General features: G+C 44.2%; 1 protein-coding gene across 1 annotated transcript; it reads left to right on the top strand.

The window, feature by feature from the left end:
* Positions 1–7: 7 nt before the first annotated feature.
* Positions 8–23,216, top strand: LOC120039769 (tyrosine-protein kinase receptor UFO-like; the record flags this gene model as incomplete). The annotated part of the gene is made up of 10 exons (XM_038985154.1): positions 8–78; positions 1,430–1,521; positions 10,660–10,755; positions 11,774–11,851; positions 12,228–12,320; positions 14,094–14,215; positions 18,376–18,485; positions 18,744–18,903; positions 19,689–19,825; positions 22,781–23,216. Coding segments are annotated over 10 exons (1,395 nt in total), but the record flags the coding sequence as incomplete, so codon positions are not given.
* Between the last annotated feature and the right edge of the window lie 784 nt (positions 23,217–24,000).

Genomic DNA, 24,000 nt, shown 5'->3' with positions numbered 1-24,000 from the left:
GGTAGCTGTTGCCGTGGCGCTAGCAGTCCTAATGGCAGTGTACGTGGCCAAACTACGGCGGAAGGAGACACGCTTTGGGTGAGTAGGCTCCTCAGTCTCCCAGGTGGAGTGTGTGTGTGTGTGTGTGTGTGTGTGTGTGTGTGTGTGTGTGTGTGTGTGTGTGTGTGTGTGTGTGTGTGTGTTTGACGTAATGGTAAATGTTATGTATTAGCTAAGAACACAGGGTTTTTCTCTTTGTGTCAGCGTGCATTCTGGGGCCTGTAGAACGACTCTGTAGTCCATCTGTTATAAAACTCTGTGGATTCCGACACATTAGAGAAGGGTTCTACAGCTGTGTTTGTGCATCTGGCTGTGTGTGTGTGTGTGTGTGTGTGTGTGTGTGTGTGTGTGTGTGTGTGTGTGTGTGTGTGTGTGTGTGTGTGTGTGTGTGTGTGTGTGTGTTTGACTTCATGGAATCTGTCAAGCCTAGAATGAAGGGTTATTTTCTTCAGTTCTTAATGCATTCTGCAGCATCTGGAGAGTATGTAACCTATTTGGAGAATCTATAGCCTATCTGGAGAGTCTATATAACCGTCTGGAATGTCTATAACCCATCTAGAGAGTTTATAACCTATTCGGAGAGTCTATAACCCATCTGGAGAGTCAATAACCCATCTGGAGAGTCTATAACCCATTTGGAGAGTCTATAACCTATTTGGAGAGTTTAGAACCCAACCGGAGACTTTAGAACCAATTTGGAGATTCTAGAACCCATTTGGAGACTCTAGAACCCATTTGGAGAGTCTATAACCCATCTGGAGTGTCTATAACCCACCTGGAGAGTCTATAACCTATTCGGAGAGTCTATAACCCATCTGGAGAGTCTATAACCCATCTGGAGAGTCTATAACCCATCTGGAGAGTCTATAACCCATCTGGAGAGTCTATTACCCATCTGGAGAGTCTATAACCCACCTGGAGAGTCTATAACCTATTCGGAGAGTCTATAACCCATCTGGAGAGTCTATAACCCATCTGGAGAGTCTATAACCCATTTGGAGAGTCTATAACCCAACTGGAGACTTTAGAACCCATTTGGAGATTCTAGAACCCATTTGGAGACTCTATAACCCATCTGGAGACTCTAGAACCAATTTGGAGACTCTAAAACCACACTGGAGATTCTAGAACCCATTTGGAGACTCTGGAACCAATCTGTTTTGGTCAGACTCAGATTCCTTTACAATACAGAAATGTTCTTCAGCTGTGTTTGTCCATCTGACTGCAGGTGTGACAACTGATTTATGTTTCTATGTTTTTCTGTGTGTGTGTGTGTGTGTGTGTGTGTGTGTGTGTGTGTGTGTGTGTGTGTGTGTGTGTGTGTGTGTGTGTGTGTGTGTGTGTGTGTGTGTGTGTGTGTGTGTGTGTGTGTGTGTGTGTGTGTTAACAGGGAAGCGTTTGAGCCCATGATGGAGAGTGGAGAGCTGGTGGTGAGGTACAGAGCACGACGTACATACAGCCGCAGGACCACTGAGGCCACATGTGAGTCCCTCTGTCTGTCTTACCTGTCCCTCTGTCTTACCTGTCCCTCTGTCTTACCTGTCCCTCTGTCTTACCTGTCCCTCTGTCTGTCTTACCTGTCCCTCTGTCTATACCTGTCCCTCTGTCTGTCTTACCTGTCCCTCTGGCTGTCTTACCTGTCCCTCTGTCTATACCTGTCCCTCTGTCTTACCTGTCCCTCTGTCTGTCTTACCTGTCCCTCTGTCTTACCTGTCCCTCTGTCTGTCTTACCTGTCCCTCTGGCTGTCTATACCTGTCCCTCTGTCTTACCTGTCCCTCTGTCTATACCTGTCCCTCTGTCTGTCTATACCTGTCCCTCTGTCTTACCTGTCCCTCTGTCTGTCTTACCTGTCCCTCTGTCTGTCTATACCTGTCCCTCTGGCTGTCTATACCTGTCCCTCTGTCTGTCTTACCTGTCCCTCTGTCTATACCTGTCCCTCTGTCTATACCTGTCCCTCTGTCTTACCTGTCCCTCTGTCTGTCTATACCTGTCCCTCTGTCTGTCTTACCTGTCCCTCTGTCTATACCTGTCCCTCTGTCTATACCTGTCCCTCTGTCTTACCTGTCCCTCTGTCTGTCTTACCTGTCCCTCTGTCTGTCTATACCTGTCCCTCTGTCTATACCTGTCCCTCTGTCTTACCTGTCCCTCTGTCTGTCTTACCTGTCCCTCTGTCTGTCTTACCTGTCCCTCTGTCTGTCTTACCTGTCCCTCTGGCTATCTATACCTGTCCCTCTGGCTGTCTATACCTGTCCCTCTGGCTGTCTATACCTGTCCCTCTGTCTTACCTGTCCCTCTGTCTTACCTGTCCCTCTGTCTATACCTGTCCCTCTGTCTGTCTTACCTGTCCCTCTGTCTATACCTGTCCCTCTGTCTATACCTGTCCCTCTGTCTTACCTGTCCCTCTGTCTTACCTGTCCCTCTGTCTTACCTGTTCCTCTGTCTATACCTGTCCCTCTGTCTGTCTTACCTGTCCCTCTGTCTATACCTGTCCCTCTGTCTTACCTGTCCCTCTGTCTGTCTTACCTGTCCCTCTGTCTGTCTTACCTGTCCCTCTGTCTATACCTGTCCCTCTGTCTTACCTGTCCCTCTGTCTGTCTTACCTGTCCCTCTGTCTGTCTTACCTGTCCCTCTGTCTTACCTGTCCCTCTGTCTTACCTGTCCCTCTGTCTGTCTATACCTGTCCCTCTGTCTGTCTTACCTGTCCCTCTGTCTGTCTATACCTGTCCCTCTGTCTTACCTGTCCCTCTGTCTGTCTTACCTGTCCCTCTGTCTGTCTTACCTGTCCCTCTGTCTTACCTGTCCCTCTGTCTATACCTGTCCCTCTGTCTTACCTGTCCCTCTAGCTGTCTATACCTGTCCCTCTGTCTTACCTGTCCCTCTGTCTGTCTATACCTGTCCCTCTGTCTGTCTATACCTGTCCCTCTGTCTCTCCATACCTGATCCTAGATCCTACCTACCTGATCCTAGAGCAGTGGAAGATGGGCGTCACTCTACATGTCCTTACATGTAACTGACCTCAGCATATATATAGCTAGATGGATAGAGTCTCCCTGTCAACTTGCCTGTTTTTCTCTGACATATAGCTGACACCAGAGATGGAAGCAAGCCTGCTCCAACACATACTCATCCATTGATAGAAACAGTACTATTCCAACATACTGCATGCAGTATACTGTATCACCTAGACAATACTACATACCCACTGTATACTGAACCACCTTTACAATGCTACATACATACTGTATACTATACAATACTACATACATACTGTATACTATACCACCTATGCAATACTACATACATACTGTATACTAAACCACCTTTACAATACTACATACATACTGTATACTAAACCACCTGTACAATACTACATACATACATACTGTATACTGTACCACCTATACAATACTACATACATACTGTATACTAAACCACCTTTACAATACTACATACATACTGTATACTATATCACATATACAATACTATATACATATTGTATACTGTACCACCTATACAATACTACATACATACTGTATACTATATCACATATACAATACTATATACATACTGTATACTGTACCACCTATACAATACTACATACATACTGTATACTATACCACCTATACAATACTACATACATACTGTATACTATACCACCTTTACAATACTACATACATGCTGTATAATATACAATACTACATACATAATATATACTATCCCACCTATACAATACTACATACATACTGTATACTAAACCACATTTACAATACTACATACATACTGTATACTAAACCACCTATACAATACTACATACATACTGTATACTAAACCACCTTTACAATACTACATACATACTGTATACTAAACCACCTATACAATACTACATACATACTGTATACTAAACCACCTTTACAATACTACATACATACAGTATACTATGCACTACTATATACTGTACCACCTATACAATACTACATACATACTGTATACTAAACCACCTTTACAATACTACATACATACTGTTTACTAAACCGCCTTTACAATACTACATACATACTGTATACTATATCACATATACAATATGACATACATACTGTATACTGTACCACCTATACAATACTACAAACATACTGTATACTATATCACATATACAATACTACATACATACTGTATACTATGCAATACTATATACATACGGTATACTAAACCACCTATACAATGCTACATACATACTGTATGCTATACCTGTATAGTGTTTACCCTCTTTGCCTGTGACTGCCTGGCCTAACACAGTGCATCCCTGTCCTATAGAGGAGCATGGATGAGGACAGTATAATAACCAGGGTTTTTAGCTGAATCCACCCAGAGATAAGCTGAGCTTAGCATTATTAATATATTCTCTGTCTGCAGCTGGAAACACACCGCTCTACAGCCAAGTACCATACAATAGAGTAGAGTACAGTACAGTAGAATACAGTAGAAAACAGTACCCTAGAGTACAGTATAGTATAGTACAGTAGAGTACCATACAGTAGAGTACAGGATAGTCCAGTACAGTAGAATGCAGTACCCTAGAGTACAATAGAGTACAGTAGAGTACAGTAGAGTACAGTATAGTACATTATAGTGCAGTAGAGTACAGTAGAAAACAGTACCCCAGAGTACAGTACAATAGAGTATAGTACAGTAGAGTACCATACAATAGAGTAGAGTACAGTACAGTAGAGTAGAGTACAGTAGAGTAGAGTAGAGTACAGTACAGTAGAGTAGAGTACCATACAGTAGAGTAGAGTACAGTACAGTACAGTAGAGTACCATACAATAGAGTAGAGTACAGTACAGTAGAGTAGAGTACAGTACAGTAGAGTAGAGTACAGTACAGTAGAGTAGAGTACAGTACAGTAGAGTAGAGTACAGTACAGTAGAGTAGAGTACCATACAGTAGAGTAGAGTACAGTACAGTACAGTAGAGTACCATACAGTAGAGTACAGTATAGTACATTACAGTAGAATGCAGTACCCTAGAGTACAATAGAGTACAGTAGAGTACAGTAGAAAACAGTACCCTAGAGTACAGTACCCTAGAGTACAATAGAGTACAGTAGAGTACAGTACAGTAGAATACAGTAGAAAACAGTACCCTGGAGTACAGTAGAGTACAGTAGAGTACAGTAGAGTACCATACAATAGAGTAGAGTACAGTACAGTAGAGTATAGTACAGTAGAGTACCATACAATAGAGTAGAGTACAGTACAGTAGAGTAGAGTACAGTAGAGTACCATACAGTAGAGTACAGTATAGTACAGTACAGTAGAATGCAGTACCCTAGAGTACAATAGAGTACAGTAGAGTACAGTAGAAAACAGTACCCTAGAGTACAGTACCCTAGAGTACAATAGAGTACAGTAGAGTACAGTACAGTAGAATACAGTAGAAAACAGTACCCTGGAGTACAGTAGAGTACAGTAGAGTACAGTAGAGTACCATACAGTAGAGTACAGTATAGTACAGTACAGTAGAATACAGTACCCTAGAGTACAGTACAGTAGAGTACAGTACAGTAGAGTACAGTATAGTGCAGTACAGCACAGTAAAGTACTGTATAGTAAAGTACATTAGAAAACAGTAGAGTAAAGTACAGTATAGTAGAGTGCAGTAAAGTACAGTATAGTAAAGTACAGTATAGTAGAGTACAGTAAAGTACAGTATAGTAAAGTACAGTAAAGTACAGTATAGCACAGTAAAGTAGAGTGCAGTAAAGTAGAGTACAGTAAAGTACAGTATAGCACAGTAAAGTAGAGTACAGTACAGTACATTACAGTATAGTAGCGTACAGAAGAGTAGAGTACACTACAGTAGTGTAGAGTACAGTATAGTACAGTTTTGTTGAGTACAGTATAGTGCAGTAGAGTGGAGTATAGTAGAGTACAGTAGAGTACAGTAGAAAACAGTACCCCAGAGTACAGTACAGTAGAGTATAGTACAGTAGCGTACCATACAACATAGTAGAGTACAGCACAGTAGAGTGGATACAGTACAGTAGAGTACAGTACAGTAGAATACAGTGGAGTACAGTACAGTAGAATACAGTAGAGTACAGTACAGTAGAATACAGTGGAGTACAGTAGATTAGAGTACAGTAGAGTACAGTACAGTAGATTATAGTACAGTACACTACAGTATGCTACAATACACTACAGTAGAGTACAGTAGAGTACAGTAGAGTACCATCAGTCTCGTATGCCAACAGTACTCACCAGTTATTACATGGTACCTTCTGATCTGATTACAGTACCACTGTACCAGTGTAGATGTTCAGGAGGAGAGCTAGATAGGTGAACTCATTCACCTAGAAGATGGCATGACTCATACCATCTGATAGTGTATTTCTATCCTGCAGTCTCAGAGTATGGGTTCTGCTTCTGTTTCACCTCATACCTGTACACTCAGGTGTGTGTGTGTGTTTGTCTTTGTGCGTGTGTGTCTTTGTGTGTGTGTGTGTGTGTGTGTGTGTGTGTGTGTGTGTGTGTGTGTGTGTGTGTGTGTGTGTGTGTGTGTGTGTGTGTGTGTGTGTGTGTGTGTGCATGTGTCTTTTTGTGTGTGTGTGTGTGTGTGTGTGTGTATGTGTGTGTTTTGTATGAATACCAGTACATACAGAGTCATATTACACAAAGACACACAACGTTCGTCCTGCTATTGTCCCTGTTGTAGTGTCCCTTCATCTGTCTCACATCATGTCTCAACTCGCAGGAGAGACAAAGGGACCGAAGAAGGAGAGAAAAACACAGACTGTAAAACGAGAGGAGCTGGGGGAGAGGGTGTGTGTGTGTGTGTGTGTGTGTGTGTGTGTGTGTGTGTGTGTGTGTGTGTGTGTGTGTGTGTGTGTGTGTGTGTGTGTGTGTGTGTGTGTGTGTGTGTGTGTGTGTGTGTGTGTGTGTGAGGTGGGATTAGAGCTTCTTTACTCTTGTTTACCTCTGAAGATCCCAACAGCCCCGGGAACGGCTCCAGACAGCTAGTTTCAGTCACAATCATCCTAGATACCATGTTAACATGTCTGGGGACGGAGGATATTGTTGTCTGACAAACACGTGGCAGTGTGGAGCAACATCTGGCTGCTCCCTCTCCCTCCCTCCCTCCCACTCTCTCTCTCTCTCTCTCCCTCTCTTTCTCTCTCTCTCCCTCTTTCGCTCTCTCTCTTTTTACCTCCCTACCTCCCTCCCTCCCTCTCTCTCTCCCTCCCCTCTCTCTCTCCTGCCCCTCTCTCTCTCTCCCTCCCCTCTCTCTCTCTCCCTCTCTTTCTCTCTTTCTCTCTCTCCCTCTCTTTCTCTCTCTCTCCCTCTCTTTCTCTCTCTCTCTCTCTCCCTCTCTTTCTCTCTCCCTCCCTCCCCTCTCTCTCTCTCCCTCTCTTTCTCTCTTTCTCTCTCTCCCTCTCTTTCTCTCTCTCTCCCTCCCCTCTCTCTCTCTCTCTTTCTCCCTCCCTCCCTCCCTTATTCCCAACAACTTGGTCCAGATGTGAAAACAGCATCTGTCGTGTGACGTACAGTCTCCACGCTATCACTAGACACAAACATAGACGCACACACACACACACACACACACACACACACACACACACACACACACACACACACACACACACACACACACACACACACACACACACACACACACACACACACACACACACACACACACACTGCTGTTAGGGTTCAGCCAGCTGGGGACAAGGCTATCTGGAGAAACTCAACTCAACTTATGATCTCATACCCTGTTCGCTCTCCAAAACTTTTATACTTGGAATGATGTCACCTGGTAATGAACAGAGAGAGAGAGAGAGAGAGTACTACTTTATCACTGACCTCAACCCAGAGTCTCTCAGAGGGTTCACAATCAGCCCACTGACACCCTCATCAGATCACAGCAAAATCACAGACTACCTAAACAGAGCAATAACTCAATCATTTGGCATCAAAGCCAGATGAATAATATTGGTAATAGTTATATTTCTGTTATTGGAACAATCTAAGGGTTTCTGGTTGTCTTCAATGGCTGATTCAAGAATTAGCCGTTTTTGTTATATATTTCTATTTGTTTTTACGAATTAATTTGAATACTCTATGTCTATATACAGTTGAAGTCGGGAAGTTTACATACACCTTAGCCAAATACATTTAAACTCAGTTTTTCACATTTCCTGACATTTAATCCTTGTAAAAAAAATCCCTGTTTTAGGACAGTTAGGATCACCACAATAGACACTGAGTTTGAAGGTAGGCCTTGAAATACATCCACAGGTACACCTCCAATTGACTTAAATTATGTCAATTAGCCTATCAGAAGCTTCTAAAGCCATGACATCATTTTCTGGAATTTTCCAAGCTGTTTAAAGGCACAGTCAACTCAGTGTATGTAAACTTCTGACCCACTGGAATTGTGATTAAGTGAATTATAAGTGAAATAATCTGTCTGTAAACAATTGTTAGAAAAATTACTTGTGTCATGCACAAAGTAGATGTCTTAACCGACTTGCCAAAACTATAGTTTTAATGACTCCATCCTAAGTGTATGTAAACTTCCGACTTCAACTGTAGTTCTTCAAATTGAGTGTTCCACAGGTCACCATTTTGGATTGTCAATTCTTCTCGTGTGGTTTGTTTAGGGAGTTTATATTTTCCCAGAAGCTGTTTGAACCAACGGATTCCTAAATTTAATTAAGTTGGTGTCTGGTGTTTTGTTCGTTCTATGTTCTGAGAGTCTGTTTGGATTATTTTAGGGTTGCCCAATAATGAAGAGGCATATCCTGCTTGTCTGGTTCTCTATGACTATCCCCCTCTCCCTCTTTCTCAATTCAATTCAATGCAATTCAATTGGTATGTCAAATCTTATGTTCCTTTTGATGGCATAGAAGGCCCTTATTGCCTTGTCTCTCAGGTCATTCACAGTTTTGTGGAAGTTACCTGTGGTGTTGATGTTTAGTGTGCTCTAGGGCAACGGTGTCTAGATGGAATTTGTATGTGTGATCCTGGCCACTGTTCTAGTGCCCTCGCCAATTCGTTGATATATACACAGTGTGTAGCTACTTAGCTAGCCAGCCAGCCCAGAGAGAGAATTGCATTGTGGATTTTGTAGTCGACTTGAAATGCAGCAGATTTGCACAACGATTTTCACGTTGCTACTACCGTTGTTATGACAACAAAATTAATACTATAAAAATAAGTAAAAGGAATCGGCACTCTATACACATACAGTGGGGAGAACAAGTATTTGATACACTGCCGATTTTGCAGGTTTTCCTACTTACAAAGCATGTAGAGGTCTGTAATTTTTTATCATAGGTACACTTCAACTGTGAGAGACGGAATCTAAAACAAAAATCCAGAAAATCACATTGTATGATTTTTAAGTAATTAATTTGCATTTTATTGCATGACATAAGTATTTGATCACCTACCAACCAGTAAGAATTCCGGCTCTCACAGACCTGTTAGTTTTTCTTTAAGAAGCCCTCCTGTTCTCCACTCATTACCTGTATTAACTGCACCTGTTTGAACTCATTACCTGTATAAAAGACACCTGTCCACACACTCAATCAAACAGACTCCAACCTCTCCACAATGGCCAAGACCAGAGAGCTGGTACAGAGTCAATGTGGAGGCTATATACAGGGGGTACTGGTACAGAGTCAATGTGGAGGCTATATACAGGGGGTACTGGTACAGAGTCAATGTGGAGGCTATATACAGGGGGTACTGGTACAGAGTCAATGTGGAGGCTATATACAGGGGGTACCGGTACCGAGTCAATGTGGAGGCTATATACAGGGGGTACCGGTACAGAGTCAATGTGGAGGCTATATACAGGGGGTACCGGTACAGAGTCAATGTGGAGGCTATATACAGGGGGTACTGGTACAGAGTCAATGTGGAGGCTATATACAGGGGGTACCGGTACAGAGTCAATGTGGAGGCTATATACAGGGGGTACCGGTACAGAGTCAATGTGCGGGGCCACCGGTTAGTCAAGGTAATTGAAGTAATATGTACATGTAGGTAGAGTTAAAGTGACTAGATAATAGATAGATAATAACCAGAGAGTGGCAGCAGCGTAAAATAGGGGGTGGGGGGGGATAATGCAAATAGTCTGGGTATGTGTTGTTGTTTACGTGTTGTTGTTTACGTGTTGTTGTTTACGTGTTGTTGTTATTAATGTGTTGTTGTTTACGTGTTGTTGTTTACGTGTTGTTGTTTACGTGTTGTTATTAATGTGTTGTTGTTTACGTGTTGTTGTTAATGTGTTGTTTACGTGTTGTTGTTAATGTGTTGTTGTTTACGTGGTGTTGTTTACGTGTTGTTGTTAATGTGTTGTTGTTTACGTGGTGTTGTTTACGTGTTGTTGTTCATGTGTTGTTGTTTACGTGGTGTTGTTTACGTGTTGTTGTTTACGTGTTGTTGTTAATGTGTTGTTGTTTACGTGTTGTTGTTAATGTATTGTTGTTTACGTGGTGTTGTTTACGTGTTGTTGTTAATGTGTTGTTGTTTACGTGGTGTTGTTTACGTGTTGTTGTTAATGTGTTGTTGTTTACGTGGTGTTGTTAATGTGTTGTTGTTGTCCTCCTCAGTGAACACCCTGGGCATCAGTGACGAGCTGAAACATAAGCTGCAGGATGTGATGGTGGACAGACATAAACTAACCCTGGGAAAGACTCTGGGAGAGGGTGAGTGGAAAGACTCTGGGAGAGGGTGAGTGGAAAGACTCTGGGAGAGGGTGAGTGGAAAGACTCTGGGAGAGGGTGAGTGGAAAGACTCTGGGAGAGGGTGAGTGGAAAGACTCTGGGAGAGGGTGAATGGAAAGACTCTGGGAGAGGGTGAGTGGAAAGACTCTGGGAGAGGGTGAGTGGAAAGACTCTGGGTGAGGGTGAGTGGAAAGACTCTGGGAGAGGGTGAGTGGAAAGACTCTGGGAGAGGGTGAGTGGAAAGACTCTGGGAGAGGGTGAGTGGAAAGACTCTGGGAGAGGGTGAGTGCAAAGACTCTGGGAGAGGGTGAGTGCAAAGACTCTGGGAGAGGGTGAGTGGAAAGACTCTGGGAGAGGGTGAGTGGAAAGACTCTGGGAGAGGGTGAGTGGAAAGACTGGGAGAGGGTGAGTGGAAAGACTCTGGGAGAGGGTGAGTGGAAAGACTCTGGGAGAGGGTGAGTGGAAAGACTCTGGGAGAGGGTGAGTGGAAAGACTCTGGGAGAGGGTGAGTGCAAAGACTCTGGGAGAGGGTGAGTGCAAAGACTCTGGGAGAGGGTGAGTGGAAAGACTCTGGGAGAGGGTGAGTGGAAAGACTCTGGGAGAGGGTGAGTGGAAAGACTGGGAGAGGGTGAGTGGAAAGACTCTGGGAGAGGGTGAGTGGAAAGACTCTGGGAGAGGGTGAGTGGAAAGACTCTGGGAGAGGGTGAGTGGAAAGACTCTGGGAGAGGGTGAGTGTGTATGTCGTTGATCCTGTCCTTGTGCTACTCAGGGTGAACGTGTGTCCATCTAATAACCTTGTTATTAGCAAAACCGTTCAGGCAACTAACTGATACAAAGGCACACACTGACCTTGGTCCTGGGTTCAAGGTCTGGAGGGAGATACAAACGGGAAAAAAAGGAATACGTTGACATGAGAAATGTCAAAGAGTATAAAATCTGCTTTTGAACAATGCCCCCCTTTGTAAATGTTAATGGATGCTTGTCTACGATGTGTCTACAGGAGAGTTTGGCTCTGTGATGGAGGGAGCATTAACGCACGAGGAGTCTGTTCTCAAAGTGGCCGTGAAGACCATGAAGAGTAAGTTAACTATGACACAACTGCAGTGTAAGCAGTACATACACTAGTCACACTTGCCTGTTTCTGTGACACCCTACTTTTGTTAAACTACTTTTGACAGTAAAGTGCACTACTTTTGACCATGAAGTGCACTACTTTTGACCGTAAAGTGCACTACTTTTGACCGTAAAGTGCACTACTTTTGACCGTAAAGTGCACTACTTTTGACCGTAAAGTGCACTACTTTTGACCATAAAGTGCACTACTTTTGACCATAAAGTGCACTACTTTTGACCAAAAAGTGCACTACTTTTGACCCAGAGCCCGAGTGCACTACATAGGAGATAGGGTGGGATGTGAGATGAGTCCCTGTTCTCACCTGTCTCTTCTCCTCTAGTTGCTATCTGTACTCGCACTGAGATGGAAGACTTCCTGAGAGAAGCTGCTTGTATGAAGGAGTTTGACCATCAGAACGTCATGAGACTGCTAGGTGAGACTGGACCAAACTACTGTGCTTGGAGTACACTGCATTCAGATAATATTCACAGCACTTCCACCTTTTTCCACATGTTGTTACGTTACAGCCTTATTCTAAAATGTATTAAATTAATGTGTTTCCTCAGCAATCTACACACAATACCCCATAATGACAAAGCGAAAACAGGTTTTTAGAAATTTTTGCAAATGTATAAATAAATATATATATAAATAAATGAAAATGAAATACCTTATTTACATAAGTGTTCAGACCCTTTGCTATGAAACTCAAAATTGAGCTCAGGTGCATCCTGTTTCCATTGATCGTCCTTGAGATGTTTCTACAACTTGATTGGAGTCCACTATTGGTAAATTCAATTGATTGGACATGATTTGGAAAGGCACACACACCAGTCTATATAAAGGTCCCACAGTTGACAGTGAATGTCAGAGCAAAAACCAAGCCATGAGGTCGAAGGAATTGTCCGTAGAGCTCCGAGACAGGATTGTGTCGAGTCACAGATCTGGGGAAGGGTACCAAAACATTTCTGCAGCATTGAAGGTCCCCAAGAACACAGTGGCCTCCATCATTCTGAAATGGAAGAAGTTTGGAACCACCAAGACTCTTCCTAGAGCTGGTCGCCCGGCCAAACTGAGCAATCCGGGAAGAAGGGTCTTGGTCAGGGAGGTGACCAAGAACCCGATGGTCACTCTGACAGAGCTTCAGAGTTCCTCTGTGGAGACGGGAGAACCTTCCAGAAGGACAACCATCTCTGCAGCACTCAACCAATCAGGGCTTTATGGTAGAGTGGCCAGCTGGAAGCAGTAAAAAGCACCTAAAGGACTCAGACCATGAGAAACAAGATTCTATGGTCTGATGAAACCAAGAATGAACTATTTGGCCTGAATGCCAAGCGTCACGTCTGGAGGAAACCTGGCATCATCACTATGGTGAAGCTGTGGGGATGTTTTTCAGCGGCAGGGACTGGGAGACTAGTCAGGATCGAGGAAAAGATGAACGGAGCCAAGTAAATAGAGATCCTTGATGAAAACCTGCTCCAGAGCGCTCAGGAACTCAGACTGGGGCGAAGGTTCACCTTCCATCAGGACAACGACCCTAAGCACACAGCCAAGACAACGCAGGAGTGGCTTTGGAACAAGTCTCTGAATGTCCTTGAGTGGCCCAGCCAGAGCCCAGACTTGAACCCGATCGAACATCTCTGGTGAGACCTTAAAATATCTGTGCAGCGATGCTCCCCATCCAACCTGACAGAGCTTGAGAGGATCTGCAGAGAAGAATGGGAGAAACTCCCCAAATACAGGTGTGCCAAGCTTGTAGTGTCAAACCCAAGAAGACTCGAGGCTGTAATCGCTGCCAAATGTGCTTCAACAAAGTACTGAGTAAAGGGTCTGAATACTTATGTGAATGTAATATTTGAGTTTTTCTTTTTTTTACTTTTGCAAAAATGTCTAAAAAACGTTTTTTGCTTTGTCATTATGGGGTATTGTGATGTCATTATGGGGTATTGTGATGTCATTATGGGGTATTGTGATGTCATTATGGGGTATTGTGATGTCATTATGGAGTATTGTGATGTCATTATGGGGTATTGTGTAGATTGATGATGGAAAACAACGATTTAGTAAATTTTAGAATAAGGCTGTAACGTAACAAAATGTGGAAAAAGTCAAGGGGTCTGAATACTTCCTGAATGCACTGTATGTGTGAATGTGTGTGGCCCCTGGAGAGAGTGTGACTGTCCCTGTGTCTGTCTGTGTGTCCCAGGTGTGTGTCTACAGACAGTAGAGAGTGAAGGTTACCCCTCCCCTGTGGTCATCCTGCCCTATATGAAACACGGAGACCTACACAGCTACCTGCTCTACTCACGCCTGGGAGACTGCCCCGTGGTGAGCACACACACTCACACAGACACAGACACAGACACAGACACAGACACACACACACACACACACAGACACAGACACAGACACAGACACAGACACAGACACACACACACACACATACACATACACATACACATACACATACACATACACACACACACACACACACACTCACACTCACACTCACACTCACACTCACACACAGACACAGACACACACAGACACAGACACACACACACAGGGGAGGAGAACTATCTCTTACTGAACAACTTCACTATCAGCTCTTCTTAAGGGAGGACATGGAAGAGAAACACTACACACAGACTGGTGTTGAGAAACACTACACACAGACTAGAGTAGATAAACACTACACACAGACTGGTGTTGAGAAACACTACACACAGACTAGTGTTGACAAACACTACACACAGACTAGTGTTGACAAACACTACACACAGACTAGTGTTGACAAACACTACACACAGACTAGTGTTGACAAACACTACACACAGACTAGTGTTGAGAAACACTACACACAGACTAGTGTTGACAAACACTACACACAGACTAGTGTTGAGAAACACTACACACAGACTAGTGTTGAGAAACACTACACACAGACTAGTGTTGAGAAACACTACACACAGACTAGTGTTGACAAACACTACACACAGACTAGTGTTGACAAACACTACACACAGACTAGTGTTGACAAACACTACACACAGACTAGTGTTGACAAACACTACACACAGACTAGTGTTGACAAACACTACACACAGACTAGAGTAGATAAACACTACACACAGACTAGTGTTGAGAAACACTACACACAGACTAGTGTTGAGAAACACTACACACAGACTAGTGTTGAGAAACACTACACACAGACTAGTGTTGAGAAACACTACACACAGACTAGTGTTGAGAAACACTACACACAGACTAGTGTTGAGAAACACTACACACAGACTAGTGTTGAGAAACACTACACACAGACTAGTGTTGAGAAACACTACACACAGACTAGTGTTGACAAACACTACACACAGACTAGTGTTGAGAAACACTACACACAGACTAGTGTTGAGAAACACTACACACAGACTAGTGTTGAGAAACACTACACACAGACTAGTGTTGACAAACACTACACACAGACTGGTGTTGAGAAACACTACACACAGACTAGTGTTGAGAAACACTACACACAGACTAGTGTTGAGAAACACTACACACAGACTAGTGTTGAGAAACACTACACACAGACTAGTGTTGAGAAACACTACACACAGACTGGTGTTGAGAAACACTACACACAGACTAGTGTTGAGAAACACTACACACAGACTGGTGTTGAGAAACACTACACACAGACTAGTGTTGAGAAACACTACACACAGACTAGTGTTGACAAACACTACACACAGACTAGTGTTGAGAAACACTACACACAGACTAGTGTTGAGAAACACTACACACAGACTGGTGTTGAGAAACACTACACACAGACTAGAGTAGATAAACACTACACACAGACTAGTGTTGACAAACACTACACACAGACTAGTGTTGACAAACACTACACACAGACTAGAGTAGATAAACACTACACACAGACAGGTGTTGAGAAACACTACACACAGACTAGTGTTGACAAACACTACACACAGACTAGTGTTGAGAAACACTACACACAGACTAGTGTTGAGAAACACTACACACAGACTAGTGTTGAGAAACACTACACACAGACTAGTGTTGACAAACACTACACACAGATGGATTGGATTGCAGCCTTAAATTGTCTAAGACAAGTGAGGACAGAGGAAACACCCATTTAATAAGGTCTATAATCAATATCCTAACTGTTAAATGTGCCCGGCTTTATAAATATAATAACTACAGAAATAAGACAGATCTTCTGTTGCCTGTCGGGAGTGTTTACGTAATAGCCGACTGATTCTGTGAGCACTGAGCCTCACGCAACCACAACATGTCAGATAAACAATTTCACAAATTCGGCAGTTTTTAAAAATCTTTTCCGTAACAAAGGCTTGACACGTTGTTCCTCTCGTTAGAACGACCTCTCTGGTTTTACTTAGCATTTAATGGAGTGTTGTTTACACTGTTTCCAAATGTTTAGAAAAATAATATTTATAATAATAATAATCCCTCATTTTACTTGATTTCCTTCTTATTGTTTCCACTCTGTCTGCTATGGGGGGGAACAGACTATACCACTCTGTCTGCTATGAGGGGAACAGACTATACCACTCTGTCTGCTATGGGGGGAACAGACTATACCACTCTGTCTGCTATGGGGGGGAACAGACTATACCACTCTGTCTGCTATGAGGGGAACAGACTATACCACTCTGTCTGCTATGGGGGGAACAGACTATACCACTCTGTCTGCTATGGGGGGAACAGACTATACCACTCTGTCTGCTATGAGGGGGACAGACTATACCACTCTGTCTGCTATGGGGGGAACAGACTATACCACTCTGTCTGCTATGGGGGGAACAGACTATACCACTCTGTCTGCTATGGGGGGAACAGACTATACCACTCTGTCTGCTATGGGGGGAACAGACTATACCACTCTGTCTGCTATGGGGGGAACAGACTATACCACTCTGTCTGCTATGGGGGGAACAGACTATACCACTCTGTCTGCTATGAGGGGAACAGACTATACCACTCTGTCTGCTATGGGGGGAACAGACTATACCACTATGTCTGCTATGGGGGGAACAGACTATACCACTCTGTCTGCTATGAGGGGAACAGACTATACCACTCTGTCTGCTATGGGGGGAACAGACTATACCACTCTGTCTGCTATGGGGGGAACAGACTATACCACTCTGTCTGCTATGGGGGGAACAGACTATACCACTCTGTCTGCTATGAGGGGAACAGACTATACCACTCTGTCTGCTATGGGGGGAACAGACTATACCACTCTGTCTGCTATGGGGGGAACAGACTATACCACTCTGTCTGCTATGGGGGGAACAGACTATACCACTCTGTCTGCTATGGGGGGAACAGACTATACCACTCTGTCTGCTATGAGGGGAACAGACTATACCACTCTGTCTGCTATGGGGGGAACAGACTATACCACTATGTCTGCTATGGGGGGAACAGACTATACCACTATGTCTGCTATGAGGGGAACAGACTATACCACTGTCTGTTATGAGGGGAACAGACTATACCACTCTGTCTGCTATGGGGGGAACAGACTATATCACTCTGTCTGCTATGGGGGGAACAGACTATACCACTCTGTCTGCTATGAGGGGAACAGACTATACCACTAGTATAAATATAATCTCTATGTCACTTGGTTCAGCCCTGGAAACATAAGAGTCTCTGTCAGACAGAGGAGTATGTCGCCCTCTAGTGTACTGAAAACAAACATGCAGGTCTACCCTTTATGTGGGGATGGTTTTGGGTACAGCAGAACCGCCTCTTCTTATCGTCAGGCTCAAACCCTCTACACCCCAACCCGAGCACTCTGTTCTGACACCTCTGGTCTCAAGGGCCGTCCCACGCCTTCATAAATAAATACTAGTTGCACTAGTCGTTTCCTACTAGCACTGACTTTTCTGATAACATGACTTACTGTGACTGTGATATGTGGTTGTCTCACCTAGTTATCTTAAAGATGAATGCACTAACTGTAAATCTCTGTGGATTAGACTGTCTGCTAAATGACTAACATGTAAATGTTATTCTCTGTGGATTAGACTGTCTGCTAAATGACTAACAATTAGATGTAAGTCTGTGGATATGACTGTCTGCTAAATGACTAACATGTCAGTGTAGATGTCAATTTCTTCTGTAAAACATTCAGATATAAATATAAATATGTTGTGTAGAACAGCCATGTATCTCTGACATTAAGGGATCCTGGCAGGTCTATTCTTTGTATTTCTACCTGTAGCACTACTGCACCCTGGCAGTAAAACATTTGAATAATCCGTGTCTCTCTGTGTTGTCCTCCAGTACTAATAATCTGTCTCTATCGCTCTCTGTCTTTCTCTCTCTCTGTCTCTCCTCTCTCAGTATCTGCTGTTAATTACCCTCCTGAACCCTGACAGTGGTACGCTGTGATAACACCTGTCTCCCTCTCTATCATCCTGCAGTACCTGCCGTCTCAGATGCTGGTGAAGTTCATGGTGGATATCGCCAAGGGGATGGAGTATCTCAGCAGAAACAACTTCATCCACAGAGACCTGGCTGCAAGGAACTGCATGTAAGAACCACCACTGTTGCTACCTATCTATCTATATACCTATTGTCTCTAGACAAGGTTTCTCTGTTTCTATCTCTCTTTCACTATCACTAGTAGTATCTCCTTTCCTCTGTTTCACTATCACTAGTGGTATCTCCTTTTTTAAAATATTGTTGCCTTAACCCTCTCTCTCTCTCTCTCTCTCATCTCTCTCATCTCTCTCTGTCTCTCTCTCTCTCTCTCTCATCTGTCTCATCTCCCTCTCTGTGTGTATTCCAGGCTGAATGAGAACATGAACGTGTGTGTTGCTGACTTCGGCCTTTCTAAGAAGATATATAACGGAGACTACTACCGCCAGGGTCGCATCTCTAAGATGCCCGTCAAATGGATCGCCATCGAGAGCCTGGCGGACCGCGTCTACACCACCAAGAGTGATGTGGTGAGTCTAATGCATGTAGTGGTGTGCATATAGTGGTGTGTATAATGTATGTAGTGGTGTGCATATAGTGGTGTGTATAATGTATGTAGTGGTGTGTATATAGTGGTGTGTATATAGTGGTGTGTATATAGTGGTGTGTATATAGTGGTGTGTATGTAGTGGTGTGTATGTAGTGGTGTGTATGTAGTGGTGTGTATATAGTGGTGTGTATATAGTGGTGTGTATGTAGTGGTGTGTATGTAGTGGTGTGTATATAGTGGTGTGTATATAGTGGTGTGTATATAGTGGTGTGTATGTAGTGGTGTGTATATAGTGGTGTGTATATAGTGGTGTGTATGTAGTGGTGTGTATGTAGTGGTGTGTATATAGTGGTGTGTATATAGTGGTGTGTTTATAGTGGTGTGTATATATGGGTGTGCTCGTAATGGTGTGCACGTAGTGGTGTGCATATGTGTGCATACAAATGTATATTTTCTCAGCACCAGTTAATTCCCCTCCTATAAAGCCTAACTTCTTTGGTGTGTTGTCTCTGAGAGGATTTAGGCTTAGGCGAACATGTCAGTGTGGTTGCAAGTGTTTTAATGCTTTGATTTGGTCACAGGCATAGCTGCTATTTTCCTAATGTGGATTTGTGTTTGACACTCTCTGACCCTCTCTCACTCTCTCCCCTCTCTGACCCTCTCTCACTCTCTCCTCTTTCTGACCCTCTCTCACTCCCTCCTCTCTCTCCCTACCTCCCTTCCTCTCTCTCTCTCTCCATCCATCTCTCTCTCCCTCTCTCTCAGTGGTCATTTGGTGTGACTATGTGGGAGATAGCATCGCGAGGCCAGACTCCGTACCCAGGTGTGGAGAACAGTGAGATATATGACTACCTGAGACAAGGAAACCGTCTCAAACAACCTCCAGACTGTCTGGACAGCATGTGAGTGGCTCAACACTAGTTTTTCTGTCAACTTACAACAGACCTGGGTCAATATACAGTAAATCAAAACAGACCTGGGTCAATATACAGTAAATCAAAACAGACCTGGGTCAATATACAGTAAATCAAAACAGACCTGGGTCAATATACAGTAAATAAAAACAGACCTGGGTCAATATACAGTAAATCAAAACAGACCTGGGTCAATATACAGTAAATAAAAACAGACCTGGGTCAATATACAGTAAATAAAAACAGACCTGGGTCAATATACAGTAAATCAAAACAGACCTGGGTCAATATACAGTAAATAAAAACAGACCTGGGTCAATATACAGTAAATCAAAACAGACCTGGGTCAATATACAGTAAATCAAAACAGACCTGGGTCAATATACAGTAAATAAAAACAGACCTGGGTCAATATACAGTAAATCAAAACAGACCTGGGTCAATATACAGTAAATCAAAACAGACCTGGGTCAATATACTGTAAATAAAACAGACCTGGGTCAATATACAGTAAATCAAAACAGACCTGGGTCAATATACAGTAAATCAAAACAGACCTGGGTCAATATACAGTATATCAAAACAGACCTGGGTCAATATACAGTAAATCAAAACAGACCTGGGTCAATATACAGTATATCAAAACAGACCTGGGTCAATATACAGTAAATAAAAACAGACCTGGGTCAATATACAGTAACTTAATACAGACCTGGGTCAATATACAGTAAATAAAAACAGACCTGGGTCAATATACAGTAAATCAAAACAGACCTGGGTCAATATACAGTCTATTTAAATACTGATTTCCATGTAGTTTGTCTGGTACACTCTTAGAAAAAAGGGTTACAAAAGTGTTATTTGGCTGCACCAATAGGATAACCCTTTTTGGTTCCATTTAGAACCCTCTGTGGAAAGGGTTAAACACGGAACCCAAAAGGGTTCTACCTGGATCCAAAAAGGGTTCTCCTATGGCGACAGCCGAGGAACCCTTTTAGGTTCTAGATCATTGTTTCCCAACCCTGGTCCCGCAGTACTCCTAACAGTACACATTGTTGTTGTAGCCCTGGACAAGCTTGATGATTAGTTGACAAGTTGAATCAGGTGTGCTTGTCCAGGGTTATTGTTGGGGGTACTGAAGGACCAGGGTTATTGTTGGGGTACTGAAGGACCAGGGTTATTGTTGGGGGTACTGAAGGACCAGGGTTATTGTCGGGCTACTGAAGGACCAGGGTTATTGTTGGGGTACTGAAGGACCAGGGTTATTGTCGGGCTACTGAAGGACCAGGGTTATTGTTGGGGGTATTGAAGGACCAGGGTTATTGTTGGGGGTACTGAAGGACCAGGGTTATTGTTGGGGTACTGAAGGACCAGGGTTATTGTTGGGGTACTGAAGGACCAGGGTTATTGTTGGGGGTACTGAAGGACCAGGGTTATTGTGGGGGTACTGAAGGACCAGGGTTATTGTTGGGGTACTGAAGGACCAGGGTTATTGTTGGGGGTACTGAAGGACCAGGGTTATTGTCGGGCTACTGAAGGACCAGGGTTATTGTTGGGGTACTGAAGGACCAGGGTTATTGTCGGGCTACTGAAGGACCAGGGTTATTGTCGGGCTACTGAAGGACCAGGGTTATTGTTGGGGGTATTGAAGGACCAGGGTTATTGTTGGGGTACTGAAGGACCAGGGTTATTGTCGGGCTACTGAAGGACCAGGGTTATTGTCGGGCTACTGAAGGACCAGGGTTATTGTTGGGGTACTGAAGGACCAGGGTTATTGTTGGGGTACTGAAGGACCAGGGTTATTGTTGGGGTACTGAAGGACCAGGGTTTTTGTTGGGGGTACTGAAGGACCAGGGTTATTGTTGGGGGTACTGAAGGACCAGGGTTATTGTTGGGGTACTGAAGGACCAGGGTTATTGTTGGGGGTATTGAAGGACCAGGGTTATTGTTGGGGGTACTGAAGGACCAGGGTTATTGTTGGGGTACTGAAGGACCAGGGTTATTGTTGGGGTACTGAAGGACCAGGGTTATTGTTGGGGTACTGAAGGACCAGGGTTTTTGTTGGGGGTACTGAAGGACCAGGGTTATTGTTGGGGTACTGAAGGACCAGGGTTATTGTTGGGGTACTGAAGGACCAGGGTTATTGTTGGGGTACTGAAGGACCAGGGTTTTTGTTGGGGGTACTGAAGGACCAGGGTTATGGTTGGGGGTACTGAAGGACCAGGGTTATTGTTGGGGGTACTGAAGGACCAGGGTTATTGTTGGGGTACTGAAGGACCAGGGTTATTGTTGGGGTACTGAAGGACCAGGGTTATTGTTGGGGGTACTGAAGGACCAGGGTTATTGTTGGGGTACTGAAGGACCAGGGTTATTGTTGGGTGTGCTGAAGGACCAGGGTTATTGTTGGGGGTACTGAAAGACCAGGGTTATTGTTGGGGGTACTGAAGGACCAGGGTTATTGTCGGGGTACTGAAGGACCAGGGTTATTGTTGGGGTACTGAAGGACCAGGGTTATTGTTGGGGGTACTGAAGGACCAGGGTTATTGTTGGGGGTACTGAAGGACCAGGGTTATTGTCGGGGTACTGAAGGACCAGGGTTATTGTTGGGGTACTGAAGGACCAGCGTTATTGTTGGGGTACTGAAGGACCAGGGTTGGGAACCACCTTTTTTTCAAACTGTATAATGTCCCAATTGTGAAACTCCAGCTAAATCAAGTATTACAAATTGAGTTATTAGCTTTCAGCTGAAGTAACCAAACCTCTCCTATCTACTCTCTACCCTCCTTCTCTCCTCTCGCTTCTCTTCCTCTCTCCTATTCTTCTCTCCTCCTATCTCCTATCTTCTCTCCTTCTCTCCTCTATTCTCCTCCTGTCTCATCTCTCCTCCTTCTCTCCTCTCTCCTCTCATTCTCTCCTTCTCTCCTCTTTCCTCCTCTCCTTCAGTTATTCCCTGATGTTCTCCTGCTGGTTCTTGAGTCCTAAGGACCGTCCTCTGTTTGAGACTCTACGCGGGGAGCTGCAGAAGGCTCTCGAGGACCTGCCGGACTCCCAGGACCCAGATGAGATCCTCTACGTCAACATGGAGGAGTCGATGGAGCTGGGGGCCGTGGGGGGACGCGACCCGGCCGGGGGCCTGAAGGGCTTGGACTCTGTGGCCACGGTGGAGGTGCACCACACTCATCCTAGCCGCTATGTCCTCTGTCCCCAACACGACACCAACCGCCTGCACTCTGACTCCCTGGAGAGTCTCAACCTGGTGTCCTCCTCCTCCGCCACGCTGCCCCTGGGGACAACCCTACAACCCTCCGGCTGCTCCACCCCGACAAGCACGGCAGAGGTACAGGAGGACAGGGGAGGGCCCAGGAGGGTACCCTGGTAGTGATGAAGGGCTCTACGCTCACCACTGTCACAGAGTCAATACAGACTGGTCAATACCATCAGAACTATACAATCCCTCCTGTTGGTATTCACTGTCACAGTCTTGACAGACAGACTGGACAATACCATTTAATCCCAATCAAATCATTTAGCAAGCCTTTTTTTGCACAAACATACTCCTACACACACCCATACACACTCTTTAGGCATTCCACATTGTGATTGAAATAGTGGGATTGTCAAAATGTATATAGCTACGTCCTCACATCTCCTCCTTCTTAAGCATACTTCGTATCATAATGAGTCTACAGGCTATTGGCCCTGAAACCCCTCAGACAGACCAGACAGTAAAGACTAGTTCCCCTCAGACAGTAAAGACTAGTTCCCCTCAGACAGACCAGACAGTAAAGACCAGTTCCCCTCAGACAGTAAAGACTAGTTCCCCTCAGACAGTAAAGACCAGCTCCCCTCAGACAGACGAGACAGTAAAGACCAGTTCCCCTCAGACAGTAAAGACTAGTTCCCCTCAGACAGTAAAGACTAGTTCCCCTCAGACAGACCAGACAGTAAAGACTAGTTCCCCTCAGACAGTAAAGACTAGTTCCCCTCAGACAGTAAAGACTAGTTTCCCTCAGACAGACCAGGCAGTAAAGACTAGTTCCCCTCAGACAGTAAAGACAGTAAAGACCAGTTCCCCTCAGACAGACCAGACAGTAAAGACCAGTTCCCCTCAGACAGACCAGACAGTAAAGACCAGTTCCCCTCAGACAGTAAAGACCAGTTCC

The sequence above is a fragment of the Salvelinus namaycush genome, unplaced genomic scaffold (assembly GCF_016432855.1).
Source record: "Salvelinus namaycush isolate Seneca unplaced genomic scaffold, SaNama_1.0 Scaffold299, whole genome shotgun sequence".
Classification (NCBI taxonomy): Eukaryota; Metazoa; Chordata; class Actinopteri; order Salmoniformes; family Salmonidae; genus Salvelinus; species Salvelinus namaycush.
Note: the sequence above shows the minus strand (reverse complement) of the source record. Positions and strands in the feature narration are given on the sequence as shown.